At 43.8% G+C, this 24239-nt stretch overlaps 1 protein-coding gene across 1 annotated transcript in view; it reads right to left on the minus strand.

Annotated features, from left to right (window-relative positions):
- Nucleotides 1–3455: 3455 nt before the first annotated feature.
- The window catches only part of LOC112241006 (ATP-binding cassette sub-family C member 9), a 68880-nt gene continuing 48096 nt past the window's right edge, over nt 3456–24239 (minus strand). The window contains 11 exon segments of the mRNA XM_042317556.1: nt 3456–4733; nt 8583–8645; nt 9851–9984; nt 10867–10970; nt 12271–12379; nt 15967–16045; nt 18610–18705; nt 18707–18747; nt 22430–22550; nt 23634–23744; nt 23984–24086. Coding sequence (XP_042173490.1) covers nt 4596–4733; nt 8583–8645; nt 9851–9984; nt 10867–10970; nt 12271–12379; nt 15967–16045; nt 18610–18705; nt 18707–18747; nt 22430–22550; nt 23634–23744; nt 23984–24086 — 1099 coding nt within the window. The 3' untranslated portion in view covers nt 3456–4595.

The raw sequence follows: 24239 nt of genomic DNA on the forward strand, positions 1-24239 counted from the left end.
ACAATGTACATATGAGACAGACACAAGCCCACAATAAAATGGAAAAAGACAACCTGTAGTCTTGGAATTATATGGATTATTATTGATAATATTTGAACATATATTTCTGTGCACATTCCCAAGATTGAAAATATAAATAGTAAAAGCAGAGAATATGATATAATCTCTGTGATATGGATCAAGGATATCTGCAGTCTGAATTACCATAGATCTATAAGTAGAGTGTACCTGCTCTTTCCATGGTATAGACTGACCAGATGAATCCAGGTGAAAGCTATAATTGCTTATTTATGTCACTTGTTAAATAAACGTCAATCAGTGTAGATGAAGGGGAGGAGACCCGGTTAAATAAGGATTTTTAAGCCTTGAGACAATTGAGACATGGATTGTGTATGTGTGCCATTCAGAGGGTGAATGGGCAAGACAGAATATTTAAGTGCCTTTGAACGGGGTATGGTAGTAGGTGCCAGGCGCACCGGTTTGAGTTTGTCAAGAACTGCAACGCTGCTGTGTTTTTATATCTAGAAGCTAAAAGTTTTTTGGGGCTGTCCCCATAGAACAGGATTCCCCAACTGGCGGCCCGCAGGCCCGAATTTGGCCCGCGGGTGGTTTTATTTGCCCCCAAGCTTTCTGAGCACCCCCTACAAAACAAAACAGGAAATCAGCTCCAAGTTATTTAAATTTAAGAAATCTATTCCCCTCTATTCCCAATTTAATAAATCTATTCCCTTCTATTCCCAATTTAAGAAATCTATTCCCATCTATTCCCAATTTAAGAAATCTATTCCCCTCTATTCCCAATTTAATAAATCTATTCCCCTCTATTCCCAATTTAATAAATCTATTCCCCTCTATTCCCAATTTAATAAATCTATTCCCCTCTATTCCCAATTTAATAAATCTATTCCCCTCTATTCCCAATTTAATAAATCTATTCCCCTCTATTCCCAATTTAATAAATCTATTCCCCTCTATTCCCAATTTAATAAATCTATTCCCCTCTATTCCCAATTTAATAAATCTATTCCCCTCTATTCCACATACTGTAATAGAGACACGTGATCGTATACAAATGTAAGGTTGAATATGATTATGTTTTAGTTAAACATTATATCTGTTTGGGCTTCTAGCAGGCAAACCCAAAAGGGTTCTCCTATGGGAACAGCCAAAGAACCCTTCTGGAACTGTGTTTTAGAAGTGTAGAACAGACAGCCATAGCCGTACACACCACAGCCTTGCCTTCAAATTCATCAGAGGGACAATAGCCTACTACCACTCATCTCCAATGTCATTCTCCTAGACTATACAGTTGAAGTCAGAGGTTTACATACACTTAGGTTGGAGTCATTCAAATTTGTTTTTCAACCACTCCACAAATTTCTTGTTAATTAACAAACTATAGTTTTGGGAAGTCGGTTAGGACATCTACTTCATGCATGACAAAAGTAATTTTCCCAACAATTGTTAACAGACAGATTATTTCACTGTTTTACATTTCCAGTGGGTCAGAAGTTTACATACACTAAGTTGACTGTGCCTTTAAACAACATGGAACATTTCAGAAAATGATGTCATGGCTTTAGAAGCTTCTGAAAGGCTAATTGACATCATTTGAGTCAATTGGAGGTGTACCTGTGGATGTATTTCAAGGCCTACCTTCAAACTCAGTGCCTCTTTGCTTGACATCATGGGCAAATCAAAAGAAATCAGCCAAGGCCTCAGAAAAATAATTGTAGACCTACACAAGTCTGGTTCATCCTCAGGAGCAATTTACAAACACCTGAAGGTACCACGTTCATCTGTACAAACAATAGTATGCAAGTATAAACACCATGGGAACATACAGCCGTCATACCACTCAGGAAGGAGACGCATTCTGTCTTCTAGAGACGAGCATAGTTTGGTTCGAAAAGTGCAAATCAATCCCAGAACAACAGCAAAGGACCTTGTGAAGATGCTGGAGGAAACAGGTACAAATCTTTCTATATCCACAGCTAAACAAGTCCTATATCAACATAACCTGAAAGGCCGCTCATCAAGGAAGAAGCCACTGCTCCAAAACCGCCATAAAAAAGCCAGACAACGGTTTGCAACTGCACATGGGGACAAATATTGTACTTTTTGGAGAAATGTCCTCTGGTCTGATGAAACAAAAACAGAACTGTTTGGCCATAATGACCATCGTTATGTTTTGAGGAAAAAGGGGAAGCCGAAGAACACCATCCCCACCGTGAAGAACGGGGGTGGCAGCATCATGTGTGTGGTGGCAGCATCATGTTGTGGTGGTGCTTTGCTGCAGAAGGGACTGGTCCACTTGACAAAATAGATGTCATCATGAGGAAAGAACATTATGTGGATATATTGAAGCAACATCTCAAGACATCAGTCAGGAAGTTAAAGCTTGGTCGCAAATGGGTCTTCCAAATGGACAATGACCCCAAGCATACTTCCAAAGTTGTGGCAAAATGGCTTAAGGAAAACAAAGTCAAGATATTGGACTGGCCATCACAAAGCCCTGACTTCAATCCCATAGAAAATTTGTGGGCAGACCTGAAAAAGCATGTGCGAGCAAGGAGGCCTACAAACCTGACTCAGTTACACCAGCTCTGTCAGGAGGAATGGGCCAAAATTCACCCAACTTATTGTGGGAAGATTGTGGAAGGCTACCTGAAACGTTTGACCCAAGTTAAACTATTTAAAGGCAATGCTACCAAATACTAATTGAGTGTATGTAAACTTCTGACCCACTAGGAATGTGATGAAAGAAATTAAAGCTGAAATAAATAATTCTCTCTACTATTATTCTGACATTTGACATTCTTAAAATAAAGTGGTGATCCTAACTGACCTAAAACAGGGAATTTGTACTCGGATTAAATGTCAGGAATTGTGAAAAACTGAGTTTAAATGTATTTGGCTAAGATGTATGTAAACTTCCAACTTCAACTGTATATCAGTGCTCTATATCTATAGTCATTCTGCTCTCATGATGTCATCGTTCTAGAGAGGGGTGAGTGTTGTGTCTCCACGCTTTCTGACAGACTGACTGACTCCAAAGTGCTGCTTGCCCATAAAAAGACAACTCTGGTGAAGGATAGCAGCCACACTATAGGGGCCATGTGGTTGACCTTTGGCCTTTACATGGACCCCCAGCCACAGCAGAAGCTAAATTAAATATATTAAATATATTAAATTAAATATACTTAGCTGCTACTCACTTATAATGTATACAATGGAGAGTATGGAGGTTGAGGGGAGATACGTAGCCTGGAATCCAAGCTAAACGAAACAATGGTTCAGTCTTGTTTAACCAGGCTAGAAGACGCCTACCCATTCATAGATTATAGAGAGGGAGTCTTGAGTTGAAAACACGAGTGGGAAAACAGACCACACGTGTGTAAGGAAAGTAGGGCAGGAATTCTGGGTCATGAGTTTGGGATTGAATAAGAATGAAGAATGATTTAAAAACGAATTTCTTGAGATGAGAAACCGCTTTACACTGACAAACAAAACAACACAGCAGTATATCAGTAAAAACAGACATTCTTCAAAGTGTAGCTTACAATAATCAGTTTGGCATTCAGGCTATAATACAATACAAAGAAGTCAATATAAAATGATCATTGTTCGATATGCAAAATAACTATAAATATTCAGGTACTACAGTAGGACAGTGGCACAGCTCCCCAGAAACCAGGTTTAATACTGAAAATAGAAACCACTTTCCTTACCAATTACACCAGCCAGCACCATGTATGGTAGAAACTAACGCTGGCCTGGCTTATGGCAGGTAGAAGAAAGTGGAATCTTCCCTTATCATTTAGGGCTGGATCTTAACTTAACACCAACATGCGTAACTCCACGTTTTCACATACATCTTGACATGGATGTGTGGTTTACAGTACACAAGTTCTGTATGAGTTGAAGTTAGGCCTGCACATCTCACATTAAGATTCAGTCCTTTAGAGAACACCCATTGGGTGAAAGCTGTCCTTTTCCAAAGAGGAGTCAGTGACCACTAAATGTCCACAGTCCCATGGTTCAGTCAGCATCGCATCTAATCAGACAGACAAAGGGTCACCAGGCTAAAAATGCTCCAGCGATATACCCTACAGTGTTCGTACCAATGTAGTAATACTACACTATACCTGCTTATTGCTTACCTATGAATAATGGTGTAAAATATATACATACATCATATAGTAATAAGTAACTAAATATATCATTTAAACATAAAACATTTAAGTAAAGCTTTGTAAAATTGTAATCATATTTAACGACCGATTGTGATCCTTACACGACCAAATTAATAGGTCACTCATTCAATCAATAACTCAATAACTAATACATTACCAATAATCAACACAAGAAGGCCATCAGTGGTGCTTTGGGAAGCAGTGTTTCCCCTACCATTACCAAGTGGAGGTGGTCAACCGGCCTGGCTCCATTTCCCCTGTCTAAAACCTACAGTATGAGCTTCAGTCAATAATGGTAATAATATCTGGAACTCTGCGCCCCACCTAAGCATTGTGGGAAACACTGAGGAGGCTGATTCATTGATAGACTGATGGTGTGCTGGCTGACAGTGTGTGGGCCTACATGTCAGCCCTGACGAAGGAAGCGAACATGCCGTCCTCGTTCTCCAGAAGGGTCTCTGGTTTGTCCATCTCTAAGATGTTCCCTCGCTTCATCACGATCACCAGGTCAGCTTCCAGGATGGTGTGGACACGATGCTGCATGAAGAACACACACACAGACACACAGACAGACACACAGACACACACAGACACACACAGACACACAGACACAGACACACACAGACACACACAGACACACACAGACACACACAGACACACAGCACGCAGACAGACAGACGCACACAGACACACACAGACACACAGACACACACAGACACACAGACGCACAGACACACAGACACACACAGACGCACACAGACACACACAGACACACAGACGCACACAGACACACACAGACACACACAGACGCACACAGACACACGCAGACAGACGCACACAGACGCACACAGACACACAGACACACACAGACACACAGACACACAGACACACAGACACACACAGACGCACACAGACACACACAGACACACAGACGCACACAGACAGACACACACACACACACAGACACACACAGACGCACACAGACGCACACACACACAGACACACAGACGCACACAGACGCACACAGACACACACAGACACACACAGACGCACACAGACGCACACAGACAGACGCACACAGACACACACAGACGCACACAGACACACAGACACAGACGCACACAGACAGACAGACAGACACACGCACACAGACAGACACACGCACACAGACAGACACACACACACACACAGACGCACACAGACAGACACAGACAGACACAGACACACAGACAGGCACATGCACCCAGACAGACACACACACACACACAGACGCACACAGACAGACACACACACACACACAGACGCACACAGACACACACAGACACACACAGACACACACAGACGCACACAGACGCACGCAGACAGACAGACGCACACAGACACACACAGACGCACACAGACACACACGCACAGACGCACACAGACAGACACAGACAGACACACGCACACAGACAGACACACGCACACAGACAGACACACACACACACAACAGACGCACACAGACAGACACACACACACACACAGACGCACACAGACAGACACACGCACACAGACACACACAGACGCACACAGACGCACACAGACACACAGACACACAGACGCACAGACGCACACAGACAGACACAGACAGACACATGCACCCAGACAGACACATGCACACAGACAGACACACGCACACAGACACACACACACAGACAGACACACAGACATTACATTACATTTGATTGAGTGTTTAGTTACACAAACAAAGAGGAAGGGATGTAATGCAGCTTTGATTTGTAATGTAGCCAGACAGACAGAGATAAACTGTGCTGAGAAACACATACCTGAATGTATTTTCATTTAGTCTTATCTCACAACCCCAAGAGTCATCCTCCAAGAGCCAACTGCTAAGATTAGATGTAGTACCCCTCCTTAACCCCCAGACAGATTAGATGTCGTACCCCTCCTTAACCCCCAGACAGATTAGATGTACCCCTCCTTAACCCCCAGACAGATTAGATGTCGTACCCCTCCTTAACCCCCAGACAGATTAGATGTTGTACCCCTCCTTAACCCCCAGACAGATTAGATGTTGTAGCCCTCCTTATCTCCCAGACAGATTAGATGTCGTACCCCTCCTTAACCCCCAGACAGATTAGATGTTGTACCCCTCCTTAACCCCCAGACAGATTGTAACCCCAGACAGATTAGATGTCTACCCCTCCTTAACCCCCAGACAGATTAGATTAGCCCTCCTTATCCCCCAGCCAGATTAGATGTAGTACCCCTCTCTTTAACCCCCAGACAGATTAGATGTAGTATCCCTCTCTTTAACCCCCAGACAGATGTGATGTAGTATCCCTCTCTTTAACCCCCAGACAGATTAGATGTAGTATCCCTCTCTTTACCCCAGACAGATTGGATATAGTATCCCTCTCTTTTACCCCCAGACAGATTAGATGTAGTATCCCTCTCTTTAACCCCCAGACAGATTAGATGTAGTATCCCTCTCTTTAACCCCCAGACAGATTAGATGTAGTATCCCTCTCTTTTACCCCAGACAGATTAGATGTAGTATCCCTCTCTTTTACCCCCAGACAGATTAGATGTAGTATCTCTTTAACCCCAGACAGATTAGATGTAGTATCCCTCTCTTTAACCCCCAGACAGTATCCCTCTCTTTAACCCCCAGACAGATTGATGTAGTATCCCTCTCTTTAACCCCCAGACAGATTAGATGTAGTATCCCTCTCTTTTACCCCCAGACAGATTAGATGTAGTATCCCTCTCTTTTACCCCCAGACAGATTAGATGTAGTATCCCTGTCTTTAACCCCCAGACAGATTAGATGTAGTATCCCTCTCTTTTACCCCCAGACAGATTACAGTAGTATCCCTCTCTTTAACCCCCAGACAGATTACATGTAGAATCTCTTTAACCCCCAGACAGATTACATGTAGTATCTCTTTAACTCCCAGACAGATTACATGTAGAATCTCTTTAACCCCAGACAGATTAGATGTAGTATCCCTCTCTTTTACCCCCAGACAGATTACATGTAGAATCTCTTTAACCCCCAGACAGATTACATGTAGAATCTCTTTAACTCCCAGACAGATTACATGTAGTATCCCTCTCTTTAACCCACAGACAGATTACATGTAGTATCTCTTTAACCCCCAGACAGATTACATGTAGTATCTCTTTAACTCCCAGACAGATTACATGTAGAATCTCTTTAACCCCCAGACAGATTACATGTAGTATCTCTTTAACTCCCAGACAGATTACATGTAGAATCTCTTTAACCCCAGACAGATTAGATGTAGTATCCCTCTTTAACCCCCAGACAGATTAGATGTAGTATCTCTTTAACCCCAGACAGATTAGATGTAGTACCCCTCTTTAACCCCAGACAGATTAGATGTAGTACCCCTCTTTAACCCCAGACAGATTAGATGTAGTACCCCTCTAACCCCAGACAGATTAGATGTAGTACCCCTCTTTAACCCCAGACAGATTAGATGTAGTATCTCTTTAACCCCCAGACAGATTAGATGTAGTATCTCTTTAACCCCAGACAGATTAGATGTAGTACTCCTCTTTAACCCCCTGACAGTGGTCTCAGACAGCATGCAGTACCAACCCGGGAGGCTGTAGAGGCCTGGAAGGCAGGGTGGGACAGGGCCTACTTGTGAGTCCTCACTAAGACACTGAAGAGGCTGTCCTGCTGTGCTAGCAGGTTGACTGCAGAGTCACACTCCACTAGCTGCCCCGCGGAGAACACCAGCACCTGTTCAGCCTCCAAGATGGAGGACACCAGGTGCTGGGTGGCAGAACGGAGAGAAGGAACCAAGGATAGATGGGAAGACAGAAGGAGAGGAGCAAGGACAGACAGACAGGGAAAACAAGGAAAAGAAGACAGGTGAAAGAAGGACAGCAGACAAGCTGTTTGAGTCTCGAGAGGCTAACGTGTCGATTCAGAGTTGAGATCTGCAGCACGCTTAACTTAAATATCCATCAATCTCCCACTGACATCAATCAATTATTTACAGGAATGTTCGAGTTGCGCCTTATCTCAACTCTGAATCGGTCCATAAATGCATTTGGAGGCGTGAGAAGCATTTGGAGATATGAGAAGCATCTGGAGATATGAGAAGCATTTGGAGATATGAGAAGCAGAGGTACAGTATGATGAAACAGGAGACATTGGAAAGATAGGATGAAGGAGAGGAGGAAATCTAAAAGCCAGGAGAAATCAGCTAGTCCTAGTCTCTATGCTTTCTCCAAGGATTGATCCATAGAGAGAGAGAGCAGACCAAGAGGAGTCTCCACATCTATACAGAGAATACCTTCCAGATCTGACCTTTCCACCTAATGACCTACAGGCTGCAACAGACTTACTGCAATAGTGACGACTGTTCGGTCGGCGAAGGCTGTCATCACCACCTTCTGTAAGACATTCTCCTATAGGGGTGAGAAATGACATGTAGGTCAGCCCTTTTGGTCGTGGACCAAATGGGACCCTATTCCTTGCATAGTGCACAACTTTTGACAAGGGCTCTATGGCTCTTAGTGCACTTTACAGGGAATAGTGTGTCATCTGGAGCACAGTCTTAGATACAGCCATGCACACTCCACAGCAATGTCACTACATTGTGAGTGCTGTCCCCTCTTCGCTGTCTGCATCAGTGTGATGGTAGTTTGATAGAGTGTACCTGTCAGGGTCAAAGGTTAATGCTACGGCTGTGATCATAATGTCCTCATATTGATGTTGGCCTGCTTGTCCCTACAAAAAAACAAACAGAGAGTTGCACACTCTATATATAAACGGCCAGTAATTTATATATAAACGGCCAGGGATTGGAGCTATGAACTCTGCATGCCACCGGACTGAAACCTGAGAGGCTGGAGGAGAGTGACGGTCCTCACTGTTGCGCAACAATCGCAACAAAACTTAACGGCCCCTAAAGATAGAATCCTTAATTGAAACAATAACAACGTGTTCTCCCAGCCTCAGGATGGGGCTGGAGAGTAGAATCACTCTCCAATACAGAGACAGAGCTGTGGACGCAAGGACTGACCATCCATGATATCAACATTATAGTTGTAAACATGTTTTGAGGCTTTACAGTGTTTGTTTACATTTACATCGTTTACAAACATTGGAGTAAAACAAGGTTATATTTGTGGTTCTGATGGGGTACGACAGTTGAACTACGCTCATTTATCAGTTATGTTCTTTAAGAATCAATGGGTACACATCATTCATTTATACGTCCAAAAATGGATATATCAACTAAGGATTCAGGCTTTCATGGAAATCAGTGCTTCATTTCCAAACAGGGGGCCTAATGAAGAGTATGTGGCTGGTTGAAATACATGGCCGTGTGTTCTGCTATTGACCAAACCTCTATGTACAGGGCTCAATAATGAACGTCATATGTAACCCTGGCAACTCAAATTATAAACGCGTAATAGGAGGACAAATATAAAGATGTCTGGTTTGTGTTTTATAATGTATCTGACATTATACTTGTGCTTTATGTTTGTACCCATATGAGGTGAAAGTAATGTCATAGATCTGTATGTAAACAATGAAACATATGATGATAATGTCACTAAAGAGCTAGTGATGGAGGGTACATGGCTGTTAGGGTGTGTGTGCTCACCGTTGCCATGTCGATGGATGCAGTGGCTTCATCCATAATGAGGATGGAGCTCTTCCTGACGAAGGCTCTGGCCAGACAGAACAACTGCCTCTGACCCACACTGAAGTTCTCCCCTCCCTCTGTCACCACCGCGTCTGGAACACACACACACACACACACACACACACACACACACACACACACAGTTGTTATTAAGGCAATCGTCTTTCTGAAATCTCACATTTTAGTAGCATATTCTCCGATTAGTTTTTCCTTCCAATATGCTTTCCCAAAGATTGTGTGGTTAGAGGTGGCCAGATTGTGTGGTTAGAGGTGGCCAGATTGTGTGGTTAGAGGTGGCCAGATTGTGTGGTTAGAGGTGGCCAGATTGTGTGGTTGGAGGTGGCCAGATTGTGTGGTTAGAGGTGGCCAGATTGTGTGGTTAGAGGTGGCCAGATTGTGTGGTTAGAGGTGGCCAGATTGTGTGGTTAGAGGTGGCCAGATTGTGTGGTTGGAGGTGGCCAGATTGTGTGGTTGCAGGCTGCCAGATTGTGTTGTTGCGGGTTGCCAGATTGTGTGATTGCAGGCTGCCAGATTGTGTTGTTGCGGGTTGCCAGATTGTGTGGTTGGAGGTGGCCAGATTGTGTTGTTGGAGGTTGCCAGATTGTGTGGTTGCAGGTTGCCAGATTGTGTGATTGTAGGTGGCCAGATTGTGTAGTTGGAGGTTGCCAGATTGTGAGGTTGCAGGTGGCCAGATTGTGAGGTTGCAGGTTGCCAGATTGTGAGATTGCAGGTGGCCAGATTGTGTGATTACAGATTGCCAGATTTCAAACACTTTCCCCAAATCCCAGTTGTAGGATTCCCAGTATTACAGACCTAGATGACAGACAGACAGACAGGACAGACAGACAGACAGACAGACACAGACAGACAGACAGACAGACAGACAGACAGACAGACAGACAGACAGACAGACAGACAGACAGACAGACAGACAGCAGGCAGGCAGGCAGGCAGGCAGGCAGGCAAACACATACCTAGTCCCCCAGAAAGGGCTTTGACCATGTTCTTCAGCTGGGCGATTTCTAGCGCCTCCCACAGTCTGTCATCAGTACAGGTACGCTCTGGGTCCAGGTTAAACCTGCCAGGGAGACATGACATCAGTACAGGTACGCTCTGGGTCCAGGTTAAACCTGCCAGGGAGACATGACATCAGTACAGATACTATCTGAAATACAGAGAGACAGAGAGAGGGACAGAGAGAGGGACAAAGAGAGACAAACAGACAGGGAGAGACCAGGCAGGAGAGAGAGAACCCACTACTGTCTGTGGATGACCATAACAGGCAATGGCCCAGTGTTTGGACTGGGGCCCATCCTCTTAGCTAAAACTCCCGCAGCACACAGCCAGAGGGGATCCTCACTCACTACCACACTATCTCGTACTACAACTGTTCCACTGGGTCTAATGATGTGGCAATGCTTAACATAGTGAGGCATCTATAGTAGCTCTGGCTGTCTCTCTCTAACTGCCATCGGCACAGTGTTATTGTAGGACCAATCACCCAAGGCCTCCGTTCATGTAAACATCGCCATGGCAACGGGCTGGCTCAACGCACAGCCCTCTCACTTACTGCCACATTGGATGGGTCATTATTTCTTATCGGGACGAGAACGTCTTTCTAAATAAACACCACATGCTCTTTGTGTTTTATAACAAACACAGCAGCTCAGTTATCTGCTAATACTCCAAACATCTTCAAGCTGTGGTACTACAGAGAGAGAGAGAGAGAGAGAGAGAGAGAGAGAGAGAGAGAGAGAGAGAGAGAGAGAGAGAGAGAGGGAGGGAGGGAGGGAGAGAGAGGAGACTATCCAATGTCCTGGGAGCAGGATGAACTTTCATGACGTCTGCTGAGGAGTTTCATATTTTAACCAAACAAACATTTGTTTAGCTTCATTTTTACTTCATAAAGTCAACTGAATTAGGCCCACTGTTACTGTTCTGTTATTGTCTTCTGAACAATATATCATAGGACACTAAAGTTGTTTTCTACCCATTTGTAGGCAGACGGTTATCTGTTCAACTTCCTAAACCACAACACTGTAGTCCTCATGGCAGTCGCTGTGTGGAAACAAAGGTGGCAATGATTATACATTGATTATAATCTACTGATCTATTTCTCCACTGAGAGGCATGAGGAAGTTACTGTTTATTATAATGTGTCTCTTATGTCAGCTTCTGGGCACGTTCCTGTGTGCATGTCTGTGATTGTCAACAGCCAGAGCACGTGGTCCTGACCCAGTATCTGAACCAGTACACACCGGCTCACACACACACTGACTGGCTCTCACACAGACACACACACACCTGGTTCTTCACTGCACGTACAGTGTCCTGGTAAGGGTTCTAACATTCTAAGGTTCTACACATAGCCGACGTACCGGATGGATCCGCTGAACAGCACCGGGTCCTGGAGGATGATGGACAGACGAGACCTCAGGGTCTGGAGGGGCAGCTTACAGATGTCTATACCATCAATGATGATCCGTCCTGAGAGGAGATGCAGAGAGAGATACAGACAGAGAGAGATATACAGACAGAGAGAGAGAGATACAGACAGAGAGAGAGAGATACAGACAGAGATACAGACAGAGAGAGAGAGAGAGATACAGACAGAGAGAGAGAGAGAGATACAGACAGAGAGAGAGAGATACAGACAGAGAGAGAGATACATACAGAGATAGATACAGAGATAGAGAGATACATACAGAGATACAGACAGAGAGAGAGAGATATACAGACAGAGAGAGAGAGAGATACAGACAGAGAGAGAGAGATACAGACAGAGAGAGATACAGACAAAGATACAGAGAGAGAGATACATACAGAGATACAGACAGAGTGAGATACATACAGAGAGAGAGAGATACATACAGAGATACAGACAGAGAGAGAGAGAGATACAGACAGAGATACAGACAGAGAGAGAGAGATACATACAGAGATACAGACAGAGATAGAGAGATACATACAGAGAGAGAGAGATACATACAGAGATACAGACAGAGATACATACAGAGATACAGACAGAGATACAGACAGAGATACATACAGAGATAGAGAGATACAGACAGAGAGAGAGATACATACAGAGATACAGAGAGATACAGATACAGACAGAGAGAGAGATACAGACAGAGAGAGAGAGATACATACAGAGATACAGACAGAGAGAGAGAGATACAGACAGAGAGAGAGAGATACATACAGAGATACAGACAGAGAGAGAGAGATACATACAGAGATACAGACAGAGATAGAGAGATACATACAGAGATACAGACAGAGAGAGAGAGATACAGACAGAGAGAGAGAGATACATACAGAGATAGAGAGATACATACAGAGATACAGACAGAGAGAGAGAGATACATACAGAGATACATACAGAGATACAGAGAGAGAGATACATACAGACAGAGAGAGAGAGATACATACAGAGATAGAGAGATACATACAGAGACAGAGAGAGAGAGATACATACAGAGATACAGACAGAGAGAGAGATACATACAGAGATAGAGAGATACATACAGAGATACAGACAGAGAGAGAGAGATACATACAGAGATACAGACAGAGATAGAGAGATATATACAGAGATACAGACAGAGAGAGATACATACAGAGAGAGAGAGATACATACAGAGATACAGACAGAGAGAGAGAGATACATACAGAGATACAGACAGAGAGAGAGAGACAGAGATACATACAGAGATACAGACAGAGAGAGAGATACATACAGAGATACAGAGATAGAGAGATACATACAGAGATACAGACAGAGAGAGAGAGATACATACAGAGATACAGAGAGATACATACAGAGATACAGACAGAGAGAGATACATACAGAGATACAGACAGAGAGAGATACATACAGAGAGATACAGACAGAGAGAGAGAGATACAGACAGAGATACAGACAGAGAGAGAGATACATACAGAGATAGAGAGATACATACAGAAAGACAGAGAGAGAGATACAGACAGAGAGAGAGAGATACATACAGAGATACAGACAGAGATAGAGAGATACATACAGAGAGAGAGAGAGACATACAGAGATACAGACAGAGATACATACAGAGATACAGACAGAGATACAGACAGAGATACATACAGAGATACAGACAGAGATACATACAGAGATACATACAGAGATACATACAGAGATACAGACAGAGAGAGAGAGATACAGACAGAGACAGAGAGAGAGAGAGAGATACAGACAGAGATACAGACAGAGAGAGAGAGAGATACAGACAGAGACAGAGAGAGAGATACATACAGAGATACAGACAGAGAGAGAGATACATACAGAGATACAGACAGAGAGAGAGAGACAGAGATAGAGAGATACATACAGAGATACAGACAGAGAGATACATACAGAGATACAGACAGAGAGAGAGATATACAGAGATACAGACAGAGAGAGAGAGATACATACAGAGAGAGAGAGATACAGACAGAGAGAGAGAGAGAGAGAGAGATACAGACCGAGAGAGAGAGATACAGAAAGAGAGAGAGAGCATCAACGCATATATGGTCTGGTTGTTGATGCCATTCTGTTCTGTACATTGTAGAAGATTACACAAGTAAGCTGAACATCACATTTATTATCATTACTCACTGAAGATATTTCACGTTTCTCCTCTATTTATTTAGTCTATTTCTGGGGACATTATCTTCCCAAGAATGTCCACTGGCGAGTCTATTAGAACGACTACAGTCAACATCGTAGTGTTCAAGCTCGCTCCCTCTGCCTTTATAAGGGGACACTGGTAACAAATATGTGTCTTAATTCATTGTTAAGTAAAATACATTTGTCTGCGGCAGCAGTGGTCGTGTGGAAAAAGAGAGCATGTTGGGTTTGGTGAAATATGGGTTTGTCTGAATCGGCTGACTAGGAGTGGTGTAAATACAAAGATTATTCAGAGTAAAACCTGAATATTATCATATGGTTGTTTATCAGCGGATTCTGACAAACTGATGTTCAACGTAGGAAATAAATCCAGAACATTATGTTTTGATTATTCTAATTTATGACATTTGGCCAGAGGCTGAGATATGCATACTAACAATAACAGGCCCCCTGCAGAAAGTTGTGTACAAAGGACAACTAAATATGACATCATCATAGGATGTCAGGATGACAGTGACCACAGGGCCGTACTGTGTAAACAGAGGAAACTAAAAGGAGGCTATGGATTTCAGCAGAGGACCTATTTCCCTTTATCAGATGAGAATAAACACAGCTCCACTCAAACTAACTATCATATTATAAGCTTCCCTCTGACTTTTGAATGGGCACTTTGGGACAGGAAAGTCAAGGAAACAGTTTGACCTTTGGTGTCAGCATTTGGTTGCAGTCACCATAGTTATGTTCTGTCCACTAACACTTCACTACTGAAAAAGAGTTGGAGGGCCTGTGAGGTGGACTGTGAGGTGGACTGTGAGGTGGACTGTGAGGTGGACTGTGAGGAGGAATGTGAGGAGGATTGTGGGGAGGACTGTGAGGAGCACTGTGGGAAGGACTGTGAGGAGCAATTTGAGGAGGACTGTGGGGAGGACTGTGGGGAGGACTGTGGAGAGGACTGTGGGGAGGACTGTGAGGAGCAATGTGAGGAGGACTGTGGGGAGGACTGTGGAGAGGACTGTGGAGAGGACTGTGAGGAGCACTGTGGGGAGGACTGTGGGGAGGACTGTGAGGTGGACTGTGGGGAGGATTGTGGGGAGGACTGTGAGGTGGACTGTGAGGAGGATTGTGGGGAGGACTGTGGGGAGGACTGTGGGGAGGACTGTGGGGAGGACTGGAGGATTGTGGGGAGGACTGTGGGGAGGACTGTGGGGAGGACTGTGAGGAGGCACTGTGGGGTGGATTGTGGGGAGGACTGTGGGGAGGACTGTGGGGAGGACTGTGAGAGGGTTTTGTACAACCACTTCTTTCAATTTACTGTAAAATAAAACAGTCACTATGAGGGAGCTGTGTAACGAGTGCTAGACCTGAGCATCAAGGCTCCTGTCCACAGCTTCAGAGACCTTCTACACCTGAATCACAGGAGACTAACCTTCAAACACGTCGACCATATTGAAGAAGGCCAGAGAGAGGGAGGACTTTCCACTTCCTGTGCGTCCACAGATGCCCACCTAGAGAGAGGAGAGGGAGAAAGAGGGATTAGTTATTAAGCCGTCATTTCACGCCAGTAGGAGACACAATCTGTCACAGCTTGGCCCTCTATTTCTCAGGAACAAGACTAGGAGTTTTTCCTCACAAGGTAAGTCCTACAGAAATGTCAATTTAACAGTACATTACTGTAAAGTTTACAGTAACATAGTGTCCCTTTTTCAGTAACTAACAGGCAACTGGCTGGCAGTAAATGACCTTAAAAACAACAGGATTGTATTTTTACAGTGTAGTTACTGTAAAAGATGGAGCTACCCATAAACAAGCAGTCAGCCTCACATACAACCACAACACATTACTATTAGATCTGGACTGAAGATTACACAGTTCCACACTCACGCTTTCTCTCATTGGTCAAAGACACCACACACACACAGCCAGGCCTCTCTACTAAGGGTGTATATCCCCAGATTTAAGATGTTTGAGTATATGAGGATTACTGTGATACCTATACTGAGTCAGATTTAAAGGGGAATACAGGGTGGTTGTAGAAATTGAGGCTCAGCAGGAGACACTAAAATCATCATGATCTTCCAGACATAATATCAGCCCTGGAATGCTTGAGACACAGTCACAGATACACAGATAGAGAGATACCTAATATCCAGTCTTACTTATAAACACACTCACAGATACACAGATACACAGAGAGATACATAATTATCCAGCCTTGCTTATAAAACACTCACAGATACACAGATAGAGAGATACCTAATATCCAGCCTTGCTTATAAAACACTCACAGATACACAGATAGAGAGATACCTAATATCCAGCCTTGCAGATTAAATAGAGCCCTTTAAACAATGCTACCTCATAAGACTACAGAGTTATCTATGATATCCAGCCTGTACTTCAGTCACTGATCCAAATGTAATACATGTAAGCCACTTCAGTCCTGGTGTCACGACTTCAGTCCTGGTGTCACTGACTTCAGTCCTGGTGCTCTGTACCATCACTCATTCTGCCGTAGTTGGTCCTGTGTATCTCAGTAGTTTTTTTTTGGAATTGGTTAGTTACCAGTTTTCGTTGCATTGCCGATCCACTTTTCATTTTCCATTTGTTTTGTCTTCATTGTACACACCTGGTTTCCATCCCATAATTATATGTTCCTTATTTAACCCTGTGGTTCCCCCCTGGTTTTGTGCGTGTTTGTTCGTTGTAAGTTGGTCTGTATGCTGTGCCTGACTCTGCCTTACCTGCTACACCTAGACGCCTTACACCTGGCTATGAACCCAGCATGAACGAACACACCTGATTCAACAAGTCAAGGGCTCCATGAACTACTCAAATCAAATCAAAATAAAATAAAATCAAATGTATTTATATAGCCCTTCATACATCAGCTGATATCTCAAAGTGCTGTACAGAATCAGTTGAATAATGTGTGTTGCAGTGGAGGCTGCTGAGGGGAGGACGGCTCATAATAACGACTGGATCGGAGTGAATGGAATGGCATCAACTCATGTGTTTGATGTGTTTGATACCATTCTACCTATTCCACTCCAGCCGTTACCACGAGCCCGTCCTCCCCAATTAAGGTGCCACCAACTTCCTGTGGTGTGTTGGTACTGGGCTGGATCAAAAGCATGCACAACCCGTGTCTCTCTAAGACCAGGACTGAAGAACACGGTCTCAGAAGGAGTTCTAGTAGCTCTGTATCTCTGATTCTCTGCTCTGGACTGGATATCTCTCTCTACCTGTGTATCTGCATTCAGGCTCCTCACAGCAGAAGTGAAGCAGCCTCATCCGTCAGGTCAGATAGCAGGAGTCTGCTGAGGTACAGTAACACTGCCCTGAGAGAACGGACATGTGTGTGCAGAAAGCGGTAAGACGCACGCCACACAGAGTCACCGCGACCAACTAGTCCGTTTCTTCACTACGTGTCAACTCACCGTTGCGTTTAGACACAGGGCTGTGATTCAAACAGAAAGTAAACGTCTGCTTGCTTTTCACTGCTTTCACTGCGTTCAAAAGTGATCTTTATTCAGCGATATAGTCAGGAACAACGTGTGATGTCACAGTTGCATTAAGGGAGGGCTCTGTGAGTGGGTGTGACTTAGCTTCTGTCCGGGGTTGCTTAGCTCCCTAAATGTGATCTTTATTCAGCGATATAGTCAGGAACAACGTGTGATGTCACAGTTGCATTAAGGGAGGGCTCTGTGAGTGGGTGTGACTTAGCTTCTGTCCGGGGTTGCTTAGCTCCCTAAATGTGATCTTTATTCAGCGATATAGTCAGGAACAATGTGTGATGTCACACAGGGAGGGCTCTGTGATGGGTGTGACTTAGTCACGGGGTTGCTTAGCTCCCTAAATGTGATCTTTATTCAGCGATATAGTCAGGAACAACGTGTGATGTCACAGTTGCATTAAGGGAGGGCTCTGTGAGTGGGTGTGACTTAGCTTCTGTCCGGGGTTGCTTAGCTCCCTAAATGTGATCCTAAATGTGATCTTTATTAAGGAAGCTCTACAGCAACAATGTTCCATCTCAGGAACAGTTGCTTTAAGACACAGAGCTGTTACTTACCTTCTGTCCGGGGTTGATGTAGGCATTAACGTGTTTGAGGACAGGCTTCAGAAGGGGGTCGTAACGGACACATTACAGATCCTGGATCTTTATCTCTAGCTTCGTGCTGGGGCCAGTCCTCGGGGACCTGGGTGGTATCTGGAAAGAACACATATAGTCAACCATTAACAAAACATGAATGAGATGTGTAATTATATACTGTGATCACACACAATAACTAGGGCTAGCAGTTTGTCCTTGACATGAACAGAAAAACTCTGGGCCCTAGTTATAGCCTACGGCACAATGACACATACAGTAGTACATCCAGGACAGTCATACAGTAGTGAATTTGGGGACAGTCATACAGTAGAACATCCAGGACAGTCATACAGTAGTGAATTTGGGGACAGTCATACAGTAGTACATCCATGACAGTCATACAGTAGGACATCCAGGACAGTCATACAGTAGGACATCCAGGACAGTCATACAGTAGAACATCCATGGCAGTCATACAGTAGGATGTCCAGGACAGTCATACAGTAGGACATCCAGGACAGTCATACAGTAGTGAATTTGGGGACATCCAGGACAGTCATACAGTAGTGAATTTGGGGACAGTCATACAGACATCCAGGACAGTCATACAGTCCAGGACAGTTTGGGGACAGTCATACAGTAGGACATCCAGGACAGTCATACAGTAGTGAATTTGGGGACAGTCATACAGTAGGACTTCCAGGGCAGTCATACAGTAGGACATCCAGGACAGTCATACAGTAGTGAATTTGGGGACAGTCATACAGTAGGACTTCCAGGACAGTCATACAGTAGGACATCCAGGACAGTCATACAGTAGTACATCCAGGACAGTCATACAGTAGGACATCCAGGACAGTCATACAGTAGGACATCCAGGACAGTCATACAGTAGGACATCCAGGACAGTCATACAGTAGGACATCCAGGACAGTCATACAGTAGGACATCCAGGACAGTCATACAGTAGGACATCCAGGACAGTCATACAGTAGGACATCCAGGACAGTCATACAGTAGTGACATTTGGGGACAGTCATACAGTAGGACATCCAGGACAGTCATATAGTAGGACATCCAGGACAGTCATACAGTAGGACATCCAGGACAGTCATACAGTAGAACATCCAGGACAGTCATAGTAGTAGGACAACATCCAGGACAGTCATACAGTAGGACATCCAGGACAGTCATACAGTAGAACATCCAGGACAGTCATACAGTAGGACATCCAGGACAGTCATACAGTAGACATCCAGGACATAGGACATCCAGGACAGTCATACAGTAGGACATGAATTTAGGACATCCAGGACAGTCATACAGTAGGACATCCAGGACAGTCATACAGTAGGACATCCAGGACAGTTATACAGTAGGACATCCCGGACAGTCATACAGTAGGACATCCAGGAAAGTCATACAGTAGGACTTCCAGGACAGTTATACAGTAGGACATCCCGGACAGTCATACAGTAGGACATCCAGGAAAGTCATACAGTAGGACTTCCAGGACAGTTATACAGTAGGACATCCCGGACAGTCATACAGTAGGACATCCAGGACAGTCATACAGTAGGACATCCAGGACAGTCAGACAGTAGTGAATTTGGGGACAGTCACACAACTGACGATGCAGTAAACAGAGGTCTCTTTGTCAAAAGTGGTGCCCTAAGTGCTACTCAAGACCACTCTTCCTTCTATGACCAGGCTCTGGTCTGTTTAGACTGCAGCATTTGGCTACTTCAAAAGTACTCTGTGTTTTACTGCTAAAACCATGCATGCAGTCCTTAAAATAAGGGTTGGTGGTTTTCTCCTCATGACTTAAGGGCTGCGAACGGATGCAGAGGAAACAAAAGAACTAAATGAATCAAAGGGTAGGATGATAAAACAGGGCAAGATGACAGCTCGTTGCTTGGACAAGATCCACTTATTATCGTTGTATTGCTATCAGGGCCAAACTTTCCATTACGTCACAGTGTAGGAGGACAGCCCACTCTGGCAGGGGTTCTTTGACCACAGGACTCTAGCAGGACCACGGCTCTAGAGATGGGGACTCTCTCCTCCCTCCCATCCATCTCTTCCTCCTCAATAAGCTCTCCTCCCTCTCCTCCTCCTCCCTCTCCTCTTCAATCCCACCTCCTCGTTGTTCCACAATAACTCTCTCCCTCTTGCTCCTCCCTTAGTTCTAGCCCTCTTATCTTCCTCCCCCAAGAGACATGACCCCCTTCTCTTCTTTTTTTAAACATCGCCATGGCAACAGCACATCACTTAAACTTCAATGCTGCTTTGGAAGGAGACCCGTAACAGGACTATTGTAAACTCCACAGAGACACACTAGAGAAATGATGTTGGAATTTGGGAGGAGAAACACTGTGTCAGGTTGTTCTGCCCCACACTGTAAATCTAAAGACATTACCATACTGTCAGATTGTTGCCCTGTGCGGTTGACTGTTCTACTGCCATGGATTTTTAAATATAGTCCTTATAGATGTGTAGAAGCCTAGACTATGTTGAGTCATCCTCGCTGTTACATGTTGGAGAAGACATTTGATAAATGGAAGCTTCAATCAGTGCTTACTTTTTTAAATGTATTTTTATTTAACTAGGCAAGTCAGTTAAGAACAAATTCTTATTTATAATTACGGCCTAGGAACAGTGGGTTAACTGCCTTGTTCAGGGGGAGAACGACAGATTTTTACCTTGACAGCTCAGGGATTCGATCTTGTTAACCTTTCGGTTACTAGTCCAACACTCTAACCACTAGGCTACCTACCGGCTGCCCCTTTACTAAAGACTTAATCTGTATATAGCCTCGCTATTGTTATTTTACTGCTGCTCTTTAATTATTTTGTACTATTATTTCTTATTTTTGTAGGTATTTTTCTTAATAACTGCATTGTTGGTTAAGGGCTTGTAAGTAAACATTTCACTGTAAAGTCTACACCTGTTGTATTCAGCGCATGTGACAAATACAATTGTATTTGATTTGATTTGATCTCGAACACAGAACCATATTGTGCAGCACACTGGCCAGCTACAGTCTGTCATGGGTGAGTGCTTAGTTGAACATCTATGGATTTCATTTTGTGAGGGACTTTTCAAATAGCGTGAGCAGAGATGATGATCATATTTTGAACTGTGTGTTTCAGATTCCATTACCCTGTTCTATTGACTGTGTGTTTCAGCAGGATTCCATTACTCTGTTCTATTGACTGTGTGTTTCAGCAGGATTCCATTACTCTGTTCTATTGACTGTGTGTTTCAGCAGGATTCCATTACTCTGTTCTATTGACTGTGTGTTTCAGCAGGATTCCATTACCCTGTTCTATTGACTGTGTGTTTCAGCAGGATTCCATTACCCTGTTCTATTGACTGTGTGTTTCAGCAGGATTCCATTACTCTGTTCTATTGACTGTGTGTTTCAGCAGGATTCCATTACTCTGTTCTATTGACTGTGTGTTTCAGCAGGATTCCATTACCCTGTTCTATTGACTGTGTGTTTCAGCAGGATTCCATTACCCTGTTCTATTGACTGTGTGTTTCAGCAGGATTCCATTACTCTGTTCTATTGACTGTGTGTTTCAGCAGGATTCCATTACCCTGTTCTATTGACTGTGTGTTTCAGCAGGATTCCATTACCCTGTTCTATTGACTGTGTGTTTCAGCAGGATTCCATTACTCTGTTCTATTGACTGTGTGTTAAACCACATCTTGTGTGTGTACTGTCTAGCTTCTGTCACAAGAGACTCCAGGGTATTGGGAAGCAGCATTTGGTGTGGGAGTGTGTTTAGTTTACCCATGGAGCCTTCGTAGTTCTCAGACTCTGTACTCAGGAAGCTGTTGACCTTCTTGACAGCAGCCATCTGGACCTCTAAGTCAGCCAGGTTCCTCACCACCCAGTTCAGGTAGTTGGTCACCTGGGTAACGGGAGGTAAACACAATATATATTTAATCCATGTTCTATGAAGTGTCCTTACTAGGTATAGAAATAATACTATTATTAATAATACTATTAATTATAATAATTGTTATTATTCTTATTCTAATATGTCTGAGTGGGAGTCTTTTTGCCCATTGCCTTGAACAATATGAGGTAAACCAAAGGTATTTAATGGTTGAGAAGAATACATAAAAGGCTGATCAGTCAGAAGAGAGTGCTATGGAGAAGAGTCGTGGAAGGGCCATGCTCTCTGAGGAGTGATAAGCCTACAGAAAACAATACTGTGACAGAACAAACAAAGATGGATGCTGAGGACAATACAGCTTCTATTGTTTCACATCTTCTGGCAGTGGGAGAGGAAGGACTGTCAACAACACTCCTCTCAGTAATGTGACTGATGCAGTCCTTCTCTGGACAGCTCCATAAATGTTCTACTGAATACTTTGTCTAAACACTTGCTGTCTTGACATCTTGTAAATAAAACTACAATCAGATCCAGGTGAATAACAGCTTGTTATTAAAAAGATTCTCATTTGATGAAGTTGATCCTGTATGTTGTTTCTGTTCTGTGGGTATATTCATGTTTGTGTGACATTGGGGAGACGTTGTGTCACGGCTTCCACCAAAAGGTAGTTCCTCTCCTTGTTCGGGCGGCGCTCGGCGGTCTACTAGCCATCACCAATCCTTTTTTCCTTTTCTGTTGGTTTTCTCTTTGTTTTTTTCACACCTGGTTTCATTTGCCTTCATTTCTGTGTGCATAATTACCCCTGTTGCCTGCCTAGGTTTGTGGGGATTATTCGTGTGATGTTGCTCATTAAGGTTGTGCCTATTTTGTTTCCAGGTATTATACCAAGTGTGTATATATTTAGGAGCGTTGTTTTTCCCTCCTTCCGTGAATAACTGGTTTCTCGGTTGTCGAGGGCGTTTGTTTTTTGGTATTGTTCCTGACCTGTATGTTTGTGGACTTGCCCATTAAATAACACATCTCGGACATCTCTGCTCTCCTGCGCCTGACTCCTTCACCTACCTCTACACACAATCGTGTAACACGTTGACTCACTGTGAGGGCGTAGGTCAGGCCTAACCCCACCATGCTAGAGGGAAGGCTCTTGCCAGAGCTCCATATTGAGGCTACTGCTGCTGTTAACACAATGACAGCACCCAGGTAGTCCTGAGAGAGAAAGAGAGTCAGATAAGATAGTTAGAGGGAGAGAGAGAGAGAGAAGAAGTTGTGAATTCAACACAGCATTTAGCTCTAATCTCAAAAGTAATTTCTTCTAATTTTGCAGCTCAGTGTGATAAGAAACCAGGGAGTATTGTGTTACTCAGTAAGATACCATTAGTATTACAATAGTCCCATATCTTCTTAATAATGTCATGGTTGAATCATGGACATGAATGTGATCTCACCGTTCTGACCTCCAACCAGCGGTTGGCAGCAGAGAGGAACAGGTAGGCTGTGTTGTTGGTATCTGTCAGCTCCAGCATCTTCTGCTTGAATCGAGATTCATGTCTGAAGAACAAATGAAAAATAAATATAGCTAATACCTACCAGATTATTTCCCATGTGACCAGGTTTGAACCCGGCGTCTAGACTGTGTTCGTCCATACGTCTCCAGGTCCCAGTCCTGGTTATGGTTCATAGAACCACCTCCGTTAGACAAAC

This window comes from Oncorhynchus tshawytscha, unplaced genomic scaffold (assembly GCF_018296145.1).
Source record: "Oncorhynchus tshawytscha isolate Ot180627B unplaced genomic scaffold, Otsh_v2.0 Un_contig_2591_pilon_pilon, whole genome shotgun sequence".
NCBI classification, from domain to species: Eukaryota; Metazoa; Chordata; class Actinopteri; order Salmoniformes; family Salmonidae; genus Oncorhynchus; species Oncorhynchus tshawytscha.